Source organism: Lepisosteus platostomus, chromosome 3 (assembly GCF_059453375.1).
Source record: "Lepisosteus platostomus isolate fLepPlt1 chromosome 3, fLepPlt1.hap1, whole genome shotgun sequence".
In the NCBI taxonomy this organism is placed as follows: domain Eukaryota; kingdom Metazoa; phylum Chordata; class Actinopteri; order Semionotiformes; family Lepisosteidae; genus Lepisosteus; species Lepisosteus platostomus.
In genome coordinates, this window is record NC_142613.1 from 30,574,656 (window position 1) to 30,593,895 (window position 19,240).

At 36.4% G+C, this 19,240-nt stretch overlaps 1 protein-coding gene across 1 annotated transcript; it reads left to right on the forward strand.

Moving 5' to 3' along the window:
• Positions 1-2,515: 2,515 nt before the first annotated feature.
• Positions 2,516-17,351, forward strand: LOC148674710 (pancreatic secretory granule membrane major glycoprotein GP2). The gene is made up of 9 exons (XM_088627179.1): positions 2,516-2,815; positions 4,107-4,195; positions 6,110-6,214; positions 10,637-10,797; positions 11,345-11,480; positions 13,849-13,943; positions 15,147-15,315; positions 15,846-15,960; positions 16,800-17,351. The coding sequence occupies exons 1-9, from the start codon at positions 2,728-2,730 to the stop codon at positions 16,973-16,975; spliced, it is 1,134 nt and encodes a 377-aa protein (XP_088483305.1). The 5' UTR covers positions 2,516-2,727; the 3' UTR covers positions 16,976-17,351.
• The last annotated feature ends 1,889 nt before the right edge of the window (positions 17,352-19,240 follow it).

The following is a 19,240-nucleotide window of genomic DNA, read 5'->3' on the forward strand; positions in this document are numbered from 1 at the left end:
AGGTTTAAAAAAGGAAGAAGCATTTCCCTACATGAAATGGATGTGTTTTTTTCTTCTAAGATCACTATGATGTGTGATGATGGCTACAGCAGGATGCTGCAATTTGCTTTGCTTAAGTTTTTGATTATGCAACCTGAAATACCTGCATATCTCAAATAGTGGCATGCAATCACAGCAAATTTAATTACATGTCATTTGCACCAGAATCATTTTAAAATCAGCTTGTTTTCTCTGTGTGACATCTTTGCACAATGTTCAAAAACAATTTTCAGCTTCTGTGAGTGAAAGCAGGCCTGCAGTCTCAATAGACAGAATTCTGAAGTATCACTGCAGATGAAGTCCCGCTGTGTCTATAAAAAGTTTTTTTTTATTTTTTAGATTTAGTTTATTTTATTAAATACAAATGTGTTTATTAAATCTGTGCAATTAAAAAAAGTAGTACCAGTTTAATAGTTAAGTCATTTGAATATAGTCATTCTGACATACTGTACATATCAACCATACAAATCAACCAAAACTTGAAAATGTTCCTATCCATAATAGATTTGGCTGTTTTTTTCTGAACAAACTGAAATTGGAGCTGTCAGCTCTTAACAGATCCTGAGATATGACTATTTCTGCAATACATGGAGAGTAGCTGAAAAAACTCACAACATATTCAAAAGCACTAGTATATACAGCCATATATTTAATATTTACATAGGTTTTAGTCATAGAATATAAAACACACACGCACATAATTCTAAAGACTAGTTTTCTCAGTTATATAATGGCACAATGAGTCATCAAGGAATTTTCTTAGCAGCTTCAGTTGTAAGAGGTTGCAGAGGCACTGTCAAGGTAAGATTTATAAACAAATGAACAATATACATGTACTGTCCATGACACTGATATATCTAACCCTGGATAACATCTCAATTCAGCACCTTTTCTATTCTGAAAATAGAAACAATTTGTGTGGACAAATCTTCCTGGCAAGCAGAATCCCATTTTTAGTATCCTGTTCTACTCTTGCTGAGCTAAAAACAAACTTTTCTTTAAAAAAAAATATTTTGATAACTTTTTGCTTTATTTAACATTGGTTGTTGCCAATTAAATTGTTCAGGTATTTAGAGTCATCGTACAGTAGGTCCCAATATTAATCAAGATGTAGATTCTAAATCTGGATCAAATTAAAAATGATCAGAAATAATGGAAATCATCAATGTTCTTTCTTGTTTCATACTCAGTGTAGAATATTTGCTTTTAGGCAACAGAAAATACAATTTTAGAGTTATTCTAGAGTTAAGTGTTTAGGAATGTAGAAGTTGCTCAACCCTATTTCTGGAGATTTCCCATCCAATAGGTACTTTACATGATTAGTTAATTGTTTCCTAACACATACAATAACTCAGAAATTTAAGTGTGTCAGATTAATCTCAGAGCAATGGGATGTGCACAGTGATGCAAAGTTAAAGTTGATGTGCCTTCACAGTTTCTCAAGACATTTTTCATAGTTGTCTTAGGCAGATGAAGGCCACGTGCCTTTTGATCAAATCCTGTTGCTCTCCTGTTTCTTCTCAAAATGGAGAGAATCGGAGACAGAAATGCAAAAAGCAGAAATAACTTAATTCCAAAAGAAATTTAGCCTTTACTGTTAATAAATTAGTTCAGTAAGGTTGATTATTCCCTTTTTTCAGTTACCATTATCATTATGTACATGTGGGAAGACTGTGTGCATTGTCCTGAGGTGCTCAGTTGTAAACAGGAATATCTGTTTTTACATGTAAAGCAACTCACACAGGAAATGTCTTTATTGTTTTACCTTCAGTCACATAAAGCAAATGTAATAGTGATGTTAACGAGTATGTATAAACCTTTCAAAGCCTTTGGTCTCTTGTCTTTTCAGAGGATGAGGTTTTAATGATATTGTCTTAGATTCATAACAATGGAATATTGCACCATTTAACTCTTAAATCATGAGGGATATTTAAATCACAACCACTGAGTCTGCTTAACCTTTTCAGTACAAAAAAGCCTTCTTCAGAACCTGTTATAGCACTTCTGATGCTTCCATAAAATTATTTATATCAATGTGCCAATTTTCATCTGAATCTGAGACACATAAAAACATTGGTCCGCTGAATCAACCATTAGAATAGCCCAATAGCTTAATTATCTCAATATCTTTTTCTAATACTTCAGTACTACAAAAAATTGTTTTTTTCCCTGATTCTTTCCCTTGTTTTTCGTGCTATCCCACATATACTGTAACTGAGATTCTTGATTAGAGTAAAGCTGTTCTCGTAAGAACAGCAAATGGAAAAAGGCACAAAAGAATGACAAACTCTTTCTCGGATTCTCTTGGAATGTGAAACTGATTACGCATTTTATTTATTTTGTCGTAGAAGTAGATGTTTTCTCCGTGGGCAATCCCAATTATCACGGCTCTCTTTTTTTCTGTTTCCGAGTAGTTTTTTGTTACCTTGGACTCCCCTGGCTTCCCCTATTCATGTCTGGAATCTCATTGTTGGTTTGGACATCATTCAAGCCTGTTCTTCAGGGCTGGAGAGAGGCAGCGACTCCATCAGAGCAAACTCAGTGTGATGGAGCAAGGGGAACAACATTGAACGCTGAACAGTAGTAAATTATTGTGGATAACATAAAAAAGCTTCTGGAAAGAGCCAAGAGGCCGCTGAGGACCAGATTTGACGTATTTGCCTGAACTGGTGTGAATTTCTTCTGACAATGATTCTCATAAGTTTGCCATTTGTTTTGTCCTTGCTGACTATGCGAGTGATTTCTTCAACTCAATCGTATTTTCAGACCGAGGAAGGTAAGTCTCATAAGCCACACAAAATGTCTAATAAGACATTTACAGGTCATTATGGTGAAAAAAATGTTAAACAATTTATCATCTTTTAGTTTGATAATGATTATCAGCAGTGTACAATTTCAATTTTGTGAGTTTTTATAGCTATATTATAATATAACTTGATGAAAAAACAATTGACAAATCTTGATTCTCTTGCTCACATTAGGGTTGAATGTCTAGGAAGTCAAGCAAAACCATCTTTCCCCAGATTCAACATCATTTTGTAATGCAGAATGTCTAAAAACAAACTTTTTTACAATGATTGTTGGTGTTCCTAGGGCAACAGGCAGGAATTAGCAATAAAAACAAGACAATGGAGCAGAAAGGTAGAAAAAGCTGGGTAAAATAAATATCAGACTACACCAATATCTGTCAATTGCATGGATAGTTAACATTACAGTTGACAAAATGCACTCTAGATGAGGAAATTCACAATTTCCAAGGTAATATAATACTGATTATATTAAAAATTAACCGCTCACTATCATTTGTCTTTTATTTACATTGATGTTTTTGAAAACTGCCGCATTATTTTTATTTCATTATTCAATGACACAATATATGTGTCATTGGGAGACATTTGTATTAGACAATAATTTTTAAAATAAATATAAAAAAGGTGCACCATAGTCTGGGGTCTTAGGACAATTTGCCCACAAATTATACAAATAGAGTATGCACTTTGCTGCGACACAGCGATCAATCAATTTGTGCTGGATTATTTTTTCAGTAACTCCAATACCCATTATGTTGTTGTAATTGTAGTTACTGGGATTAATAGTTAGTGATACATTTAAATAAATCCTTGTGATACTGTAAATAAAATGTATCATTAACTACTAGCGACTGATTTTCATAGTTTACTTTCTTACTGTTTTTTCAAACATTGTGTTTATTATTACAGATGATTGAATAATGCATTAATACATGTTCCAAAGTATCTATCTCTTAGTACATACAGTATCATGAAGCATGTGCAGAGTGAGTGCCAGTGTGATAGTGATGCTAAGACTCCTGCTGAAGTACCCCTGTGGTGAAGTTCTCTGACATAGTTCTCAGGACATATTCACATTTGTATGCTACTCAAAACTATGCCTCAGACTGCTGTATTCTCCAATAATGATGACACTGGATGTGAAATAATGATGTAAATAATTGTAAAAATATATTTTTGGGAAAGGGGGTAAGAATAAAGCCTTTAAGGTGTTATGAACATAAATAATGATCAAAACGTTTTTTTTCTTTCACCCAGAAATGAATGAAACTGTCGTTTGCACTAATGACCACATGGAAGTGATCATTCCAAAGGATTTTTTTGTCAGCAAAGTTCCACCAGTCTATGTAAGCCAGTTCATTTTCCCCTGTCACAAACCAGAAGTAGTAGTAAGCTAATATCTCCCATTTCTCATTGTATGTCATGACTTATATTTCATGTCATTGTATGTGTGATTTGTGAAGTCATCTATATATTGGAAATAATTAGAGAAGAGGGGAAAGTGGGTAAATTATATATGCAATACAAATATTTTTGTATTTTGAAATGTTACCAGCACTCCATCTGCCTCAAGAACTAAAGTATATAAGCATACAGTACATAAGAACATTATGGCTCCTGAAAAGGAAATCTCATTTGACTAAAGCATAAAAATAAAACTTCTAGGTAATGAAGACTGCTGCTTTTGATAGATTACAGCACAGCATTAGATTTGACACTGTGCTGTAGGACTCCAAGGTGAAGGGGGAATGAAACTGTTACGATTGATGATAGAAGTGGACAAGGAAGCAAACACAAACCATCCAAAATAGATTTAAATTTACTAAGAGTACATTTAAACCCAGTGGTGGTCTTGTGAATAATCTTGCGGAAAGTAGAGGTGAGAATGTTTCTTCAGGAAGAGTAAGACACCATTAGTGGAACATGGTCTCACATGGACAAAAACATAACCCTTTGCTGATAAAAGCCAGTTCATCACAGAGCAGACACACCCTGGACAGGACGCCAGTCCATCAAAGGACACACACACACCCTGGACAGGATGCTAATTCATCACAGAGCAGGCACACATACAAGCTGGAATTTTACCAGCAGCCATATCACTCTGCAACTCACAATTGGCAACCCAATGAAGCTAAGCAGGTGTGAGCCTGATCAGTACCTGGATGGAGACCTCCTGGGAAAAAAGGTTTCTGCTGGAAGAGGTGTTAGTGGGTCCAGCAGGGGGTGCTCACCCTGCGGTCTAGGTGGGTCCTAATGCCCCAATATAGTGATGGGGACATAAAAAAGGTGCCATTCTTTGGACGAGACGTAAAAAGAAGGTCCAGACTCTCTGTGGTCATTAAAAATCCCAGGGTGTTTCTCGAAAAGAGTAGGGATGTCACCCTGGCATCCTGGCCAAATTTCCCATTGGCCCTTAGCAATCATGGCCTCCTAATAATCCCCATCTCTGAATTGGCTTCATTACTCTGTTCTCCTCCCCACTAATAGCTGATGTGTGGTGAGCATTCTGGCGCATCATCCAGGTGGGGCTGCACATTGGTGGTGGTGGAGGGGAGTCCCCATTACCTATAGGTGCTTTGAGTGGAGAGTCCAGAAAAGCGCTATATAAACTATATAATTATTACTATTATTATTATGATTATTTTTATTAAAAGAAAGCAAATCAAGAAGGATGAAGCAAAGGATCTTCTTTTTTAGAATTATCTACCAACTTTCAAGGCAACAGTAACGTCTAACCAATGAATAAAACCACTCACCAGATATACATGTAAGAGCCGACATGAAACATGCACAACCTCCCTATTGGTTTGATAATTTACAATGACCTCTTTCTGCAAAAATGAGTTTGAGATTGAAATCACCCTTGAGTAGTGTAATTACTCTAGATGTTAAAATTCATGTAAATGTATTTATATTGTAATCAAAGCCGTCGTCAAAATTGTCACCGATGTTATCTGAACTGATTGTAAAACCTTAGGAACTGGGACTGATGCTTTGACCCAAAATATTGCTCAGATCTAATACGTAATCTCTGAAATCAATGGCTGTATAGTACAATTTAAAATACTGATTTACAGTATTAATACAGTAAGTACAGTATATAGTAGTTACATGGTTAAATTATTTCATGATGTACCGGTTTATATTGTTTGTGTTGCTATTGGTCAGAGCAAAATTTATGAAAGGTTGCTTGCCGTATGTGTTTGTTTTTGTTGGTGTAATACAATATCTCTTGTTGTGGACATTTTATACCACAGATCTGGGATTTGCACCTTAATGACCCTGAATGCCGTGGAACTGAAACAGAGGATGACTATGTCTTCATAATTAAAACAAATCTCTCTGACTGTGGGACGATCATGGTAATGTAGCTACTGTATTTACATTCCCTTTACCTCTACCCTCTGCAATCAAGCTAAGAGTATGCAAAGACCGCCAGTCCCCCATGAAATGAAACAGCTCATTATGCTTCAGTCAGCATTGTTCTTCAAACTTGGAAACCTTTTTTTTCCCTTAAGAACTCTTTTAACTTCTTTAAGAAAGCCTATGTTCCCAATTCTCAGTTTACTAATATGACCTCAGTCACGGGAGTGCTAATTAGGTGAAAGAAAGCACATTTATTTCACAAAATTCACATGGGATGTTTCTAAACTTAGTTTTAAATATTTTTCCAATTGAAAAAGAATAAGGAAAACTGATTGGTTGAGCAACTACAGATTATGTGGCCAAGCTGAAGTGCATTGTACGATGCAGAGAAAGAATACAGTTCAGCTGCCAAAAGGTGGTCTTTCATTCATTTCCCCAAGTGTTTCTTTAGAGGGCTGTCAAGAAGGGAATGACCCACAGCACTAAATTATCTGGATTTATATGGAAATTATAGCCATGTTTTCAGTGCCATGAATAGCCAGGCCATATGTCAATGTCCAGTTTGTTATTAGCTTTATTTTTTCTAGCTCTTTTCATGCAGTGGCCACATTACTAGAATGGCAATTTTCTATCTGGAAAGATATAAATTTGAACTTGAAACCACATTAACTATAATTGAAATTCTTATACACAGTGCACAAGGCATTCCAAACATGTAAAAAAAGCATTGAAAGCATGTAAAAGGTTAACTTAGCTTTGTGGGGGAGAATGTTTCTTTTTTTCCAGCTGTTTTATAAGGGAATTTGCACACCAAACTGGAAAAAAACATTTAGGGGAAGGCTTGGTTTGGATTAATTAAACTACAATTAATACAGTCCAGTGTTAAAATGTAGTCCTTATTTGCAAGGCATAAGCTAAAATGTTACAAAATAAAAAATAAAAAATATGAATATACTATATATAATAGCATAATTTTAATATTCTGTAGTGAGTACTGTATAAAAAAAGGAAAAATATAAGGTAACATTCTGACTGGCAATAATTTTATGTATTCAAAAATATGTATAATATTAGTTGTTTTCTAAATCAACTTTGGTCTAGCCTGTAATTACAGGTCTAAAGATTCAGATTAATTTCAGCTGCTCTACTGTACAGTATATCACTTGGCCTAAGACTGCCTCAGACCTATTTATTTCAGCATGGTTCTACTTATTGATGAAGCAGAGCATAAAACACAAATATTTAGAATTTGTGAAATGATTATAAAACAAATGCTGTATTGGTAAAAGTAAAGTAAAATTTAAAATGTATTCTTTAACATTCAATATTGTCCTTCATGTTTTAGACTAACAACATTTGAGGGGATTTTTTAAAAAAAAACATTTGTGTTCTTAAATGCATTATTCATCATTTCTATTCAGATCTGTATCAACAAACACCTGATACGGAAACTTTATATCTATCAAATTAGGGTATTGCATTTCCTTCAGGGTACTAAGCTGAATCTTTGTATCTCACTAAAAACTAATGTGTTCTCAAGAAACTGAATGATACCAGAAATCGGGCTTACCATAACATCAACCAATTATAAGAAAAGCATCAGGTTAAAGACTAATTGATATTTGTATGGGCCTACTGAAAACTGTTGTCTTGATTTTCAGTTCTTTATTACTCTCCTCCTTGCAAAATAGAATATGAAGTTTGTACCACATTTGGTTTGCTTTGCTGTTGTAAATAAACAAAATGAAGAAAACAGACTTACAATTACAGTCATTTTAAAATCCTGTTGGGTAGTATGGTGACATAGTGATTAGCATTGCCGCCTCACAATGCTGGGGCCCTGGGGTTCGATTCCTGGGGTGCTATCTGTATGGACTTTGTACTGTATGTTCTCCCAATGTTTTGGTGAATCCTCTGGGTGCCCCTCGTTCCTCCCACAGTCCAAAAACATACTGTAGGTTAATTCCCTTCTGGAAAAGTTGACCCTGATGTGAGTGTGTGCATGTCTGTGTCTATGTCTGCCCACTCAGGGTATATCCTGCCTTGTGCCTGTTGTTTGTCTGGATATTGTCACGCCCTCTGCAGCCAGAGGGCGCTCCTTCTCTGTCCTGTCCCTAGTTTCCGGTCTGCTGTCCTTCCTGTCCCTCTCTTTCCCTTGGGCTATATATTTCCGGGTCTTGCACTCTGTCCTCGCTCAGCATTGACGTTCGGATGTCCTGAGACCCGCCTAGCACCAGGGCGCCCCACGTCCGCTCCCTGAGGGCATAGGTTTCTATACGGCATTCCTGAACTCTTTGCACTAATGAGCCCGGGCCTCTTTCCCGTCTCGCCGCTACGCATATGGGTCTTTTTCCGCTCTCTTGCTCTCCACGGTTAGTCCCTTTGGACGTCCGTGACAGATATGCTCTGGCTCCCCTGCGAACCTAAAAGGGGTGAAGTGGTTAGAAGATGGAAGGATGGATAGATGGATGGATAAAATTCTGCTTATTATAATTCAGTACAGTACAATCTTGCATTTGCAGTATGCAAAACAGATATACAATATACAACATAAATACTGTATACAACAGGCAGACAACAGCAATGCTCTACACACATAGAGTAGATCATAGGACTAATAAAGATGATTTAGTTGTTTTTATATCTCAGTTTAAACATATTTCTATGTAATACCTGTAATAGAAATAGAATAATATTCATTATTTTAGGAAGAGGGCTAGTATTGACAACCATTCTCTTGTAGTCATGGATGGAGATCTATGTCAGACATTACTAGACCAGTGTTCCAAGCTAGTTCCAAGCTAGTCTGAAGTGCTCTGTATTTGCTTATTCCACGCTAAGCTTCAGCATGTGAGAAACTAAAGATAGACACAATTCTTAATTGACATAAGCTGTTACATTGGTTAGTAAGTTTTATAGGTTTCTTGGAAGCATGGCCATAAGACATTATTTAGACAGTTTGATGTAATAAAGCGTTTCATTTAAATTAATTATATTAATTAATTTATATTTACAGTATATTTTGATTCATAATAACCTCCAACTAGCACAAGTATTGCATAACAATGACTCGGGACAAATAATAGCATCTCCGGCTTACTGTAAATAAAACATACTTATCTCCATGATTTCCAGGGCAGGTGAGGGGACGCCTCACCAGGTGATAACCATCAGGGATAATAAAATGTGTCTTAAGGACTGAGTGAAGAGCAATTTATCCAATTAAATAGGTATTGGAGACTTAACTCTTTGCTCTCTCCAGGGACTGGATGTAAAATTCTGAAATTATTTGTATTCTCCTTTGTTGTCCCACTTTTTACTGCCACATTAATGTAAATGTCACATTTTTAAATGAGAGAGTTATATTTTTATGGTGCCTGTATTAAAAATATTCCTAAGTGTCTGCCTACTACTGAAGAAGGGCTTAGAACACTGAGACAATGAAAGGGCAGATTGGATGACTGGAGTTCATTCAAGGTGGACTGATAAACTTTGGACTGTGCTTACACAGTTGTCCCTATTATAGACCTGTTCAAAAGTTGAGAATCAACTCTGACTGTCATATAAGTTTACTCTAGATATGAAATGATTTTTTTTGTCCATTTCAATTTTACTGTGGATTTGTAACAGAGCAAAAAGTGATCTGGGAAGTCATTGCTGTGTTCTGCTCATTGTTCTGCTTTGGGGATCAGACAACCTTCAGTCAGACAATCTTCAGTATTGACTGTGATTGTCCAGTGAAACATAATAAGGGAATTAATCCCTTTAAAATAGAAAAGACAAGCAACATCAACAACGATGATAACCTTTGTGTTTTGAGATTGTCTAGTATCGGTGAACTGTACAGTATGTTCTGATATTTCTGCAGCACTTGGCTAATCCGTGCCCTTTTGTTGTGAGAGGTTATGCAAGACAGACATGCAGGGTGATGCTTGGTGGCTGTAATGTCATTGTCATTAGTCTTGGTGATGTTATACACACATTGACTTGGCAGCACAAGAAGTTTTGCACTGACTCTCACTCTGGCCATATTCAGAGTGGAGACCTATTACACAACCTCGGGTAAAGGGCAAAATATAATGAGCACTCTTTGTTAGTGGCCCTCTAATTGTAAACCCAATGATTTTGCAACTCTCTGCTTGCATTTATAGATTTTATACACAAAGCAATATGGGTAACTTTCAGATATGCTCATTGTATTCTTCAAGGCTACCCGATGTATTTTAGACTGTTTAAACATAATGTTTTGTATTTTTGAATTTTCAAATGACAAAATGGTTTCCACTGCATTCAAAGTAGTGTACGACTTTTAAAAGAGCTTTACAGCAAAACATTTGAATGTACGATGTTTTACTGTGTTTTATACCGTATGTCGTTTAGTTTCTCCTGGTGTTAAGAAATATTTTTCTCGATTTCAGGCTTCAGATAATACCCATATCATGTTTATAAACACCATACAAAATAATGAAACTGATATTATCACAAGAAGCTACATCAACATTACTTTTGTCTGCCGCTATCCCATCAACTATATGGTGCAGCATCCCAATGGTGAAAATATGATAAGTGTCGACATCAGGTAATATATTAATCTTGGTGACAGCATCATGTTAGCCTGTCTCAAAATTTACCCAGCCTTATGTACAGTAGCTACTGTAATGTTATTACACAGGTATTGTAGGTAGTATATAAGGTGCATAAAACTATATTATAATAGGCTTATATTACCATTTGTATTGACATTGCAGTTTAATTGTAAAACATGTTTTATAAATGATGCAAAGCAAATGTGAACTGGTGTGTTAAACAGGTGTTGTAAATGGGCTAAAGAGAAGGAAATTTAGGTAATGAGTTCCAGGTGAAATGTGGAAGATCCATGTGCTACTGTACATTGGTAAGTTTTTAAAGTGCCATTAAACACAAATACAATCATACATTAAATGTATGATGGCTAAGCAGATGAAAAACATTCAACACTGAAATACTTAGAAAGTTTGATAGGAGGAATTTGTTTATTGTCATCATCTCGCCATTATTGTTGTTGTTCTTGTTGTCAATGTCATTTTTGTTGTTGTTGAGTGTCTTTAGCACTTTTAAGTGAATAAATTCCATATTATTTTTCACAGGACAATTACACTCAATACTGAAGATGGCAACTTCTCTGTGTCCATGATGTTATATAAGGACAAACATTTTGAGAATAAATGGACAACAGTTCCCTTTCTAACTCTGGAAGACAACATATATGTTAAAGTCTTTATGGTGAGATCAATTTCTTGTGGTAAATATTTCTAAAAAGCATTTTATTAATTAGTTGACTGTGAAAATTGTTGCCTTCAATCTGAAGCAAGACAGTTTTGCTTACTTTGAGCTTCTATTTTTCATTTTATTACTAAGCTTTAGGCCGGAGAATCATATCTAGACCAATTTGGGAAAACTGTCAATAAAACTTCCAGTCCTAAAACTATAGAGAACATTTAGAAATGTAATTGTTTCTGTTATTACAGTCAATGTTCACTGCTCTGTATACATCATCTTTCACATAATTCTGCCTTTTGTGCATACAGTAACACAGAATTATGTGCATCAAAGTCTTACCCATCCTACTAATAAAAAGTGTGACAGTACTGCAACAAAACTATAGTTATGCAGAACTAATTATATTATAGGTAAAGTTACAGAAGAAACAAATGACATTTTAAGGGACAGCCAATGTAGATTTAGAAAGTGCACATGTGCTTTAACTAATGCACTTGAAATCTTTGAACAAACAATAAGGATAACAGTAGTTCAAGTAGGTAGCTGCATCAGCATGCATAGGCTGTAAAGGAACAAGTAAAGGTTTATTCCATGTTGAAAAGAGAAGAAAAGAAACATAATGTTTTGGCTGTGAAGCCTTCAAGTAATAAGGATAACAGATAACATTGAATTAGTAATAATAATAATAATAATAATAATAATAATAATAATAATAATAATAATAATAATAGTTGCTTACACTTATATAGCACTTTTCTGGACACTCCACTCAAAGCACTTTATAGGGACTCCCCTCAACCACCACCAATGTGCAGCATCCACCTGGATGATGCAACGGCAGCCATAGTGCGTCAGAAAGCTCACCACACATCAGCTATTAGTGGGGAGGAGAGCAGAGTAATGAAGCCAATTCATAAATGGGGAGTATTAGGAGGCCATGATTGATAAGGGCCAATGGGAGATTTTGACCAGTATACAAGATAATATATTTACACTTCCAAAAAAAGCTTTTGAAAGTTTCCTCATAAAAGGTTGACTCTCAAATCTTAAATCCACAGAATCCTAGAATAGACTGAGTAACAAATCGAAAACAGAGTTATCTTAAAGAGAACAACTTCTAATTGGACAGACATAAGCAGTGGCGTGCTGCAGGGATACATTTTGGGCCCTTTGTCTTCTTAATCTAAAGGGCAGAGAAAAGCTTTATGAACTCATAGGATGCTTCATATTCTCCTATATTTTAGACTTAAAATGTATTTAGATCTTCATAAAAAGATTAAGATTAAACATATTCTAGTAAGGAGCTGTGTTATTTTGCCTTAACTGCATATTAAACAGTAAAGGTTGGTTCTACTGTAGGCTGAACAATAAGAAGGAGAAACATAGTATTTTAGCTGTTGAACCTTCTTAAGTTGTGAGAGAAAGTAAGAAAGAAAGTAAAAAGGTTTTACATTTTGTATTTAGAAGGACCACTGGAATTATTTTAATTTGTGTGCTTCCAGAAAAGGCCCCAATCTATACCAAGAATAAGCAGATGAATATCTCATGACAAACAAGTTATAGCTTGTAGACACTTATAGCTGTCATGTAATTTTTCTATCATTTAAATGCTTGGTGGATCCAAAAGTTTAAAATATCATTAAAGATTAAGAAAGGATAAATACACTGAAATTAATAAGTGTTTGACAGCAGGAAATGTCTAAAACATTGGATAAAAAGGCTGTAAGCATTTTTCTGAGTGCTGGTACAGGACTTTCTTTTCAGCTTCTTTTCACCGAATAAAAGCACAGACATAATTTGGTCAGTTAGTATTGGGCAATTGATGGCGAATAAAAATATTTCATCTAACCTTGACTTTATCCCAGAATTTCATGAGTTAACAGTGTGTAGGGAAATAAGGATTAGGTCTATTGCAATAAAATATTACTTTTATGTGAAAGAATTGAGTCTTCGTTTTGGCTCACGAGTAGACATGTTAATATGAGGCCCCAGCCCAGGATCTTATAACAGAGATTAATTTACCTAATGTGAGCAACAGGTGCAAAGCTACAAAAATCAAGGATGATTAGAGGAGTTTGCTTGTATTTTTTCCAGTTCAATGTCCATTGTTTTGGACTATCGAAATATTCATGTTTTATGTTGAAATTAATAAAACTTTGTAACAAATCATGATGACTACAACCATGGTTCACTTGCAGTTTCAGTGGCTTTGAGAGTCATCTGAGGTTTAATATTGCTAACTTGGACTTACACAGTGTCTGTTGATTTCTCTGTGGAAATGTTTGCTCACTGTAGCACTGCCTGTTGCTTAGCAATGTCTTTTATTTATTGTGTATTCCTAACTACACTCTCCCATCTGTTTCCCTTGCAGCTACCTGCTCATCTGATACTGCATCTAGAGAGGTGCTGGGCTACCCCGACAAGTGACCCATACAGCAGCATCCAGTATATGTTCATCTGGGAAAGGTCTGTGAGCACACCGGGTGATAAGGAAGATATTACTTTATGTTATGTCCCCTTTGAAATATCATTCCTTCATTAACATGAGATATATACCTGCTGGACATACCCTTACAAAACAAAATTCCACATGGAACTGAGATGCTAAATTATTCTAAATCAGATTTAAAGTGGTGATATGGATGAAGAAAAGTTTTAAAGTGTGAAATATAAATAATGTGAAATATACGGTAAATAACAAGAGTGGCACTGTGGCGAAGTGATTAGCATTACTGCCTTGTAAGGCTGGCACTCTGGGATCTGCATGGAGTTTGTATGTTCTCCTCATGGGGTTCTTCCTTTTCTCCCACAGTCCAAAGGCATACTGGTTTGTCTGGGTATGTCTGGCTTTTGGGAAAAATGCCCCTGGTGTGATCGTGTCTGTGTATGACTGGCGTTCAGGGTGAACCCTGAAAAATGCCTCTGGTATGATTGTGTCTGTGTATGACTGGCGTCCAGGGTGAACCCTAAAAAATGCCCTTTAATTCCATTAAGTGTCTTGAGAAAAAAAAGACACTACAGCAGTCCCTAAGACAGCAATACTTTGGTTCAAATCACAGCTGAGTGCCTGGATCCTGTGATTGATGATTAATTTCAGTATGTTTGTCCAAGACCCACTCCATGGCTTTAAATTGCAGTTACTTGGGCTTAGCTTAGTCAGGACAGCTCCAAAACTACAGTACTGTGTGTGTCTGTAGTATTGTGAATGTCTGTAAGCACCTAATCATGTCTTACTCTCTTTGTGGCTAACAATATACCTGCTTTTCATTTTCTATATTTACTGATGGTTAGTTTGTAATCTTTACATAGTGGTGCTGACTTCACAGTAAGAGAAGAAAATTAGTTTTCTACACTACCAGACCCTTGTCTTACCACAGATTTCAGCTTGAACTCAGACAACTATATTACAGTGCTTCACCTCTCTGTTCTCAGCTGTGTGACTGGTCTCCTCTATGCTGGACATCTAAGTTGAATGGTTTCTAAGGTTTTTTGCAAGGCTTTGAGTGCATCTCCTAATTACCAATGAAAGCCTTGTGAAGGATATGGTGTTTGGAGGAATTCCATAACAAGCACTGTCTGAGAAACAAGAGGGAAGATAAGCCTCATGTAATTACAATGGATAATGCCTTTAAGATGAATGTCTGAGTTTAATAGTGTTTTCATTCACAGTTGTCCAGAAGTAACTAATGAACAAACATTAGTAGTGCTGAAGAATGGCCAGGGTCCAGAGGCAATGTTTCGGATACAAATGTTCAAGTTTGTGGGCAACTCATACAAAGACGTATTTCTGCACTGTAATGTTCAAATCTGTCACAACACTGCAGGAGTCTGCCAGCCTGTAAGTATTCTCTTAGCACCACTGACTGACCCTGTACTTGTATAACTGTAGAACTTTTCTGAAATATATTTGTGTTGTTTCTTTTAACTCTGTCAGAAGAGAAAGATATTTGCTTGGCATTTCACTTAGATTTTTTGATATCATAATGAAATGAAATATTTCCTAGCTTGTAAGTGAATCATCTCTTTTTATACTTACACTTTTTAAACATTATGTGTAAGAAGCATGTCTTGTAGATTTGTTAGACATTTTATGGATAGTATCTGTTCAGAAATATCACAGGGGAATTATTTTTTAAGCTCTTTTTCAATTTTTTATATTATATGATTGTTATAAGATATTGTTAGATGTAGGGCCTTATCTTGGAGAATTATAGGAGAATATGATTTTTTGACATTTCTTTGAGTAAAGTACAGTAAAAAAATGAATTACTTTCAGTTACCATAATTACCATAAACTATTTAATGCTTCCTTTAAAGGAAGTTGTGAAATATGTGCTCTTCAGTTGAAAATGATTGATCATTTAACAGAACTGTTCAGGACAGGAAGGTGTAATGCGGACAAGAAGAGATATCACACCATCTCATACTGTGTCGTACGGACCCATAAAACGGCTACTATCCAACACTGACGAACCAGGCCTAAGTAAGTCTATTCTTTATCCACAATTTCTAACATTTCGAAATCCTTATTAAAATAGACTCTGTTTAAAAAAAAAAAATTAAAATCTTTTAATCTGCAAACCACTGCGTAAATAAAATGCATTCAAATGCTATTTAATAATAGTTGTTGTATTAATTATGATAATCATTATTAATGTATTGGTTGAGGCATTTGAAGGTAATACATCTTATTTCTATGACATGTGTATTGACATTTGAAAGGTCTAAAATTTTACAAAGCTAATATAGTTTATAATGGTAGCACGGTGGCGTAGTGGTTAGCTGCCTCATAGTACTCGGACCCTGGGTTCGATAACACACCTGGGGTGATATCTGTGTGGAGTCTGTATGTATTCCCCATGATTATATGGGTTTCCTCCCACAGTCCAAAGACATACTGGCGGCTTAATTAGCTTCTGGGAAAGGCTATATCCTGCCTTGAGCCTGTTGCTTGCCTCGCTGGCTCTTGCTCCTCTGTGAACTTGTATTAGATAAAATGGTTAATAGCAGAAAAACTGCTTTTAGCATATAAAACACACCTCAGTATTACTGTATAGACAGCAGGATGCACAGAAGAATTTGTTTTAGGTTTTCCTCATCCTTAGAATAAAATATTAGTTTCACTTGTGGTTAGTTGATGTGAGCCTGTAATGGGAGTTGTGTTTAGTCTTTGGCATATTATTTTCTTCTGCTGTGGATACCTGGATAAAATAATCATACTTGAATGTTTGACTGGCTGGGGTCAATATCTTTCCCTGAAGAAGCATCTCTGGGAAAAGCACTATAAATACTACTGAGTGTTTCTTGCTCTTTACTGTGCAGGCACCGGACACTTGCCACCAGTGGAAAGCTTAGTGCTTGGAGGACTGCTTTTGGTTGTATTGCTGATCACAGGTGTGTTTGGCAAGCTGTGGCTACAATCGAGAAGAGCTTATCCCACAATGCAGGCTCAGCTCACCTTGTCCAACATTCACCACCACTCTGAGGTTGCCTTTTAACTTGCCTGTCTGTTGACTGAGTTTTGTATCACATTTACTGAACAGTAGCTGGATTTTTCATTGCATACAATGCAGTTTTAATGTAGTTTATTTGTATTACAACATATTGTGTGTTGATTTTTATCTCAATCATCTTTGATACCAAGTGACCAAAAAATGTGGGTGTAATAAACTAGTATACTGTAGATAGCAAATTATTTTCACCTTCACATGTGAGATAAATACAATATTAAGCATAAAAGACAATAACTGCTTATTACAAAGTATTATTATTACATTTGTAATATAACCTCATTGGAAATGTGACCTGCACATACAGTATGCTGTTTTCATTATTTTATTTTTGTAAGAAATTGAAAATAAAAAATTAACATGACTAAGTGAATTTCTTCCAAATATCCCAGGTACCAAATGATGAACTAGTTCTTATTTTTCATTAAGAATCTAAAATAAGCACAAAACCCCAACTCTGAAATTCCCACTACAGTGATCTCCCTTGAAAACAAAATCAGACAAATTTACAGTATATCTCTGTAGGTTTATGTCATATGAGCATGGAATTTAGATACTGGTGGTATACAGCAAAGCATTCTCTCTGTAGAACACAGAAGTTCATTATACCTCTAAATTAGAAAGAAAGGAGGATAAACAGCATCACACACTGAAGACGGATCCACATTGGAGGTGCTGTGACCATTTTTCTTTCTTCCTTCTTTTCAGTGTGTGATAAATTAAAACATACTCCTTTGCAACTGATGCAGCTCCCCACTTGTTTCTCTCCTGATGCGATTTAACTCTAAAATTTGTGATGAGAGTATTGTTTTCTGAACTATCTTTAGATGTGACTTTAATGCTGTGTTCAGGTCACTTAACCACTCAGACCAGTCATGACCGATGTGTAATATGTAGTTAAGCTATGAAGATTCACTCTACAAAAACTACCATGGTCCCATGAGAGTACTGTGCTAAGATAAAATCAGGCAGAATTCAATCAAAAGTGGTAATTCTGTTTAGGAGCATTCATCCAGAGACAACAGACACTTTCTATACAGAGAGACTGAGGAATCTGGAACAAACATACACACATGTCTTGGGATTCCTAAAGAAATAGTTTGATGGGAATCTTGGGTCATTAAGCTATGAGAAAGCTGATAAGGTAGTTGGTGTCACGGATGTCGGAAGGGACGAACCGTGGAATGACAGGAGAGCGAAAAGACCCTATGCGTAGCGGCGAGACGGGGGGTTAGCTCGGGCTCAGCTGTTCAGGGAATGCCGTATAGAAACCTATGCCCTCAGGTAGCGGACGTGGGGCGACCTGGTGCTAGGCGGGTCTCAGGACATCTGAACGTCAATGCTGAGCGAAGGCACAATGAAAGACCCGGAAATATATAGCCCCAGAGAGAGAGAAACACCGGAAGGACAGCAAAGAACCGGAGATGAGAGACAGGACAGAGAAGGAGCGCCCTCTGGCTGCAGAGGGCGTGACAGTTAGGTCAAGCATCTTCCTCTTGTTTGTAATCATTTGTAATTTTCTTACATAGTCTAGGACTGGTGAGTACCAGCAAAGCTCTTATTATAAAGCAGGAAACAGTAGAATTGTGGGTTTTTTTAATTAAACACTCAGTTATTAATATTAATAATTGCTTACACTTATAAAGCATTTTTCTGAACACTCCACTCAAAGCGCTTTACAGGTAATGGGGACTCCCCTCCACCACCACCAATGTGCAGCATCCACCTGGATGATGCGACGGCAGCCATAGTGTGCCAGAATGCTCACCACACATCAGATATCAGTGGGGAGGAGAGCAGAGTAATGAAGCCAATTCATAGATGGGAATTATAAGGATGCCATAATTGGTAAGGGCCAATGGGAAATTTGGCTAGGACGCTGAGGTTACACCCCTACTCTTTTCAAGAAACCCCCTGGCATTTTTAATGACCACAGAGAGTCAGGACCTCGATTTTACATGTGCTTGTTTACAGTATAGTGTCCCTGTCACTGTACTGGGGCATTAGGGCCCACATGGACCGCAGGTTGAGAGTCCCCTGCTGTCCCCACTAACACCTCTTCCAGCAGCAACCTTAGTTTTTCCCAGGAAATCTCTCATCCAGGTACTGACCAGGCTCACACCTGCTGAGCTTCAGTGGGTTGCCCGTTGTGAGTTGCAGAGTGATATGGCTGCTGGGCACAACAGGGCACAATCCACACTTACATAGAGCACTCACAGAAATATCTTCTATCATGGAGAATGAATAACATAC

What these genes read in the sequence shown, in the direction of transcription:
- LOC148674710 (XM_088627179.1), top strand. Translation starts at nt 2,728, where the DNA reads ATGATTCTCATAAGTTTGCCATTTGTTTTGTCCTTGCTGACTATGCGA. An exon ending in GTATTTTCAGACCGAGGAAG is followed by an intron (nt 2,816 to 4,106) that starts GTAAGTCTCATA and finishes TCTTTCACCCAG; the next exon opens with AAATGAATGAAACTGTCGTT. An exon ending in TATATGTTCATCTGGGAAAG is followed by an intron (nt 13,944 to 15,146) that starts GTCTGTGAGCAC and finishes TTTCATTCACAG; the next exon opens with TTGTCCAGAAGTAACTAATG.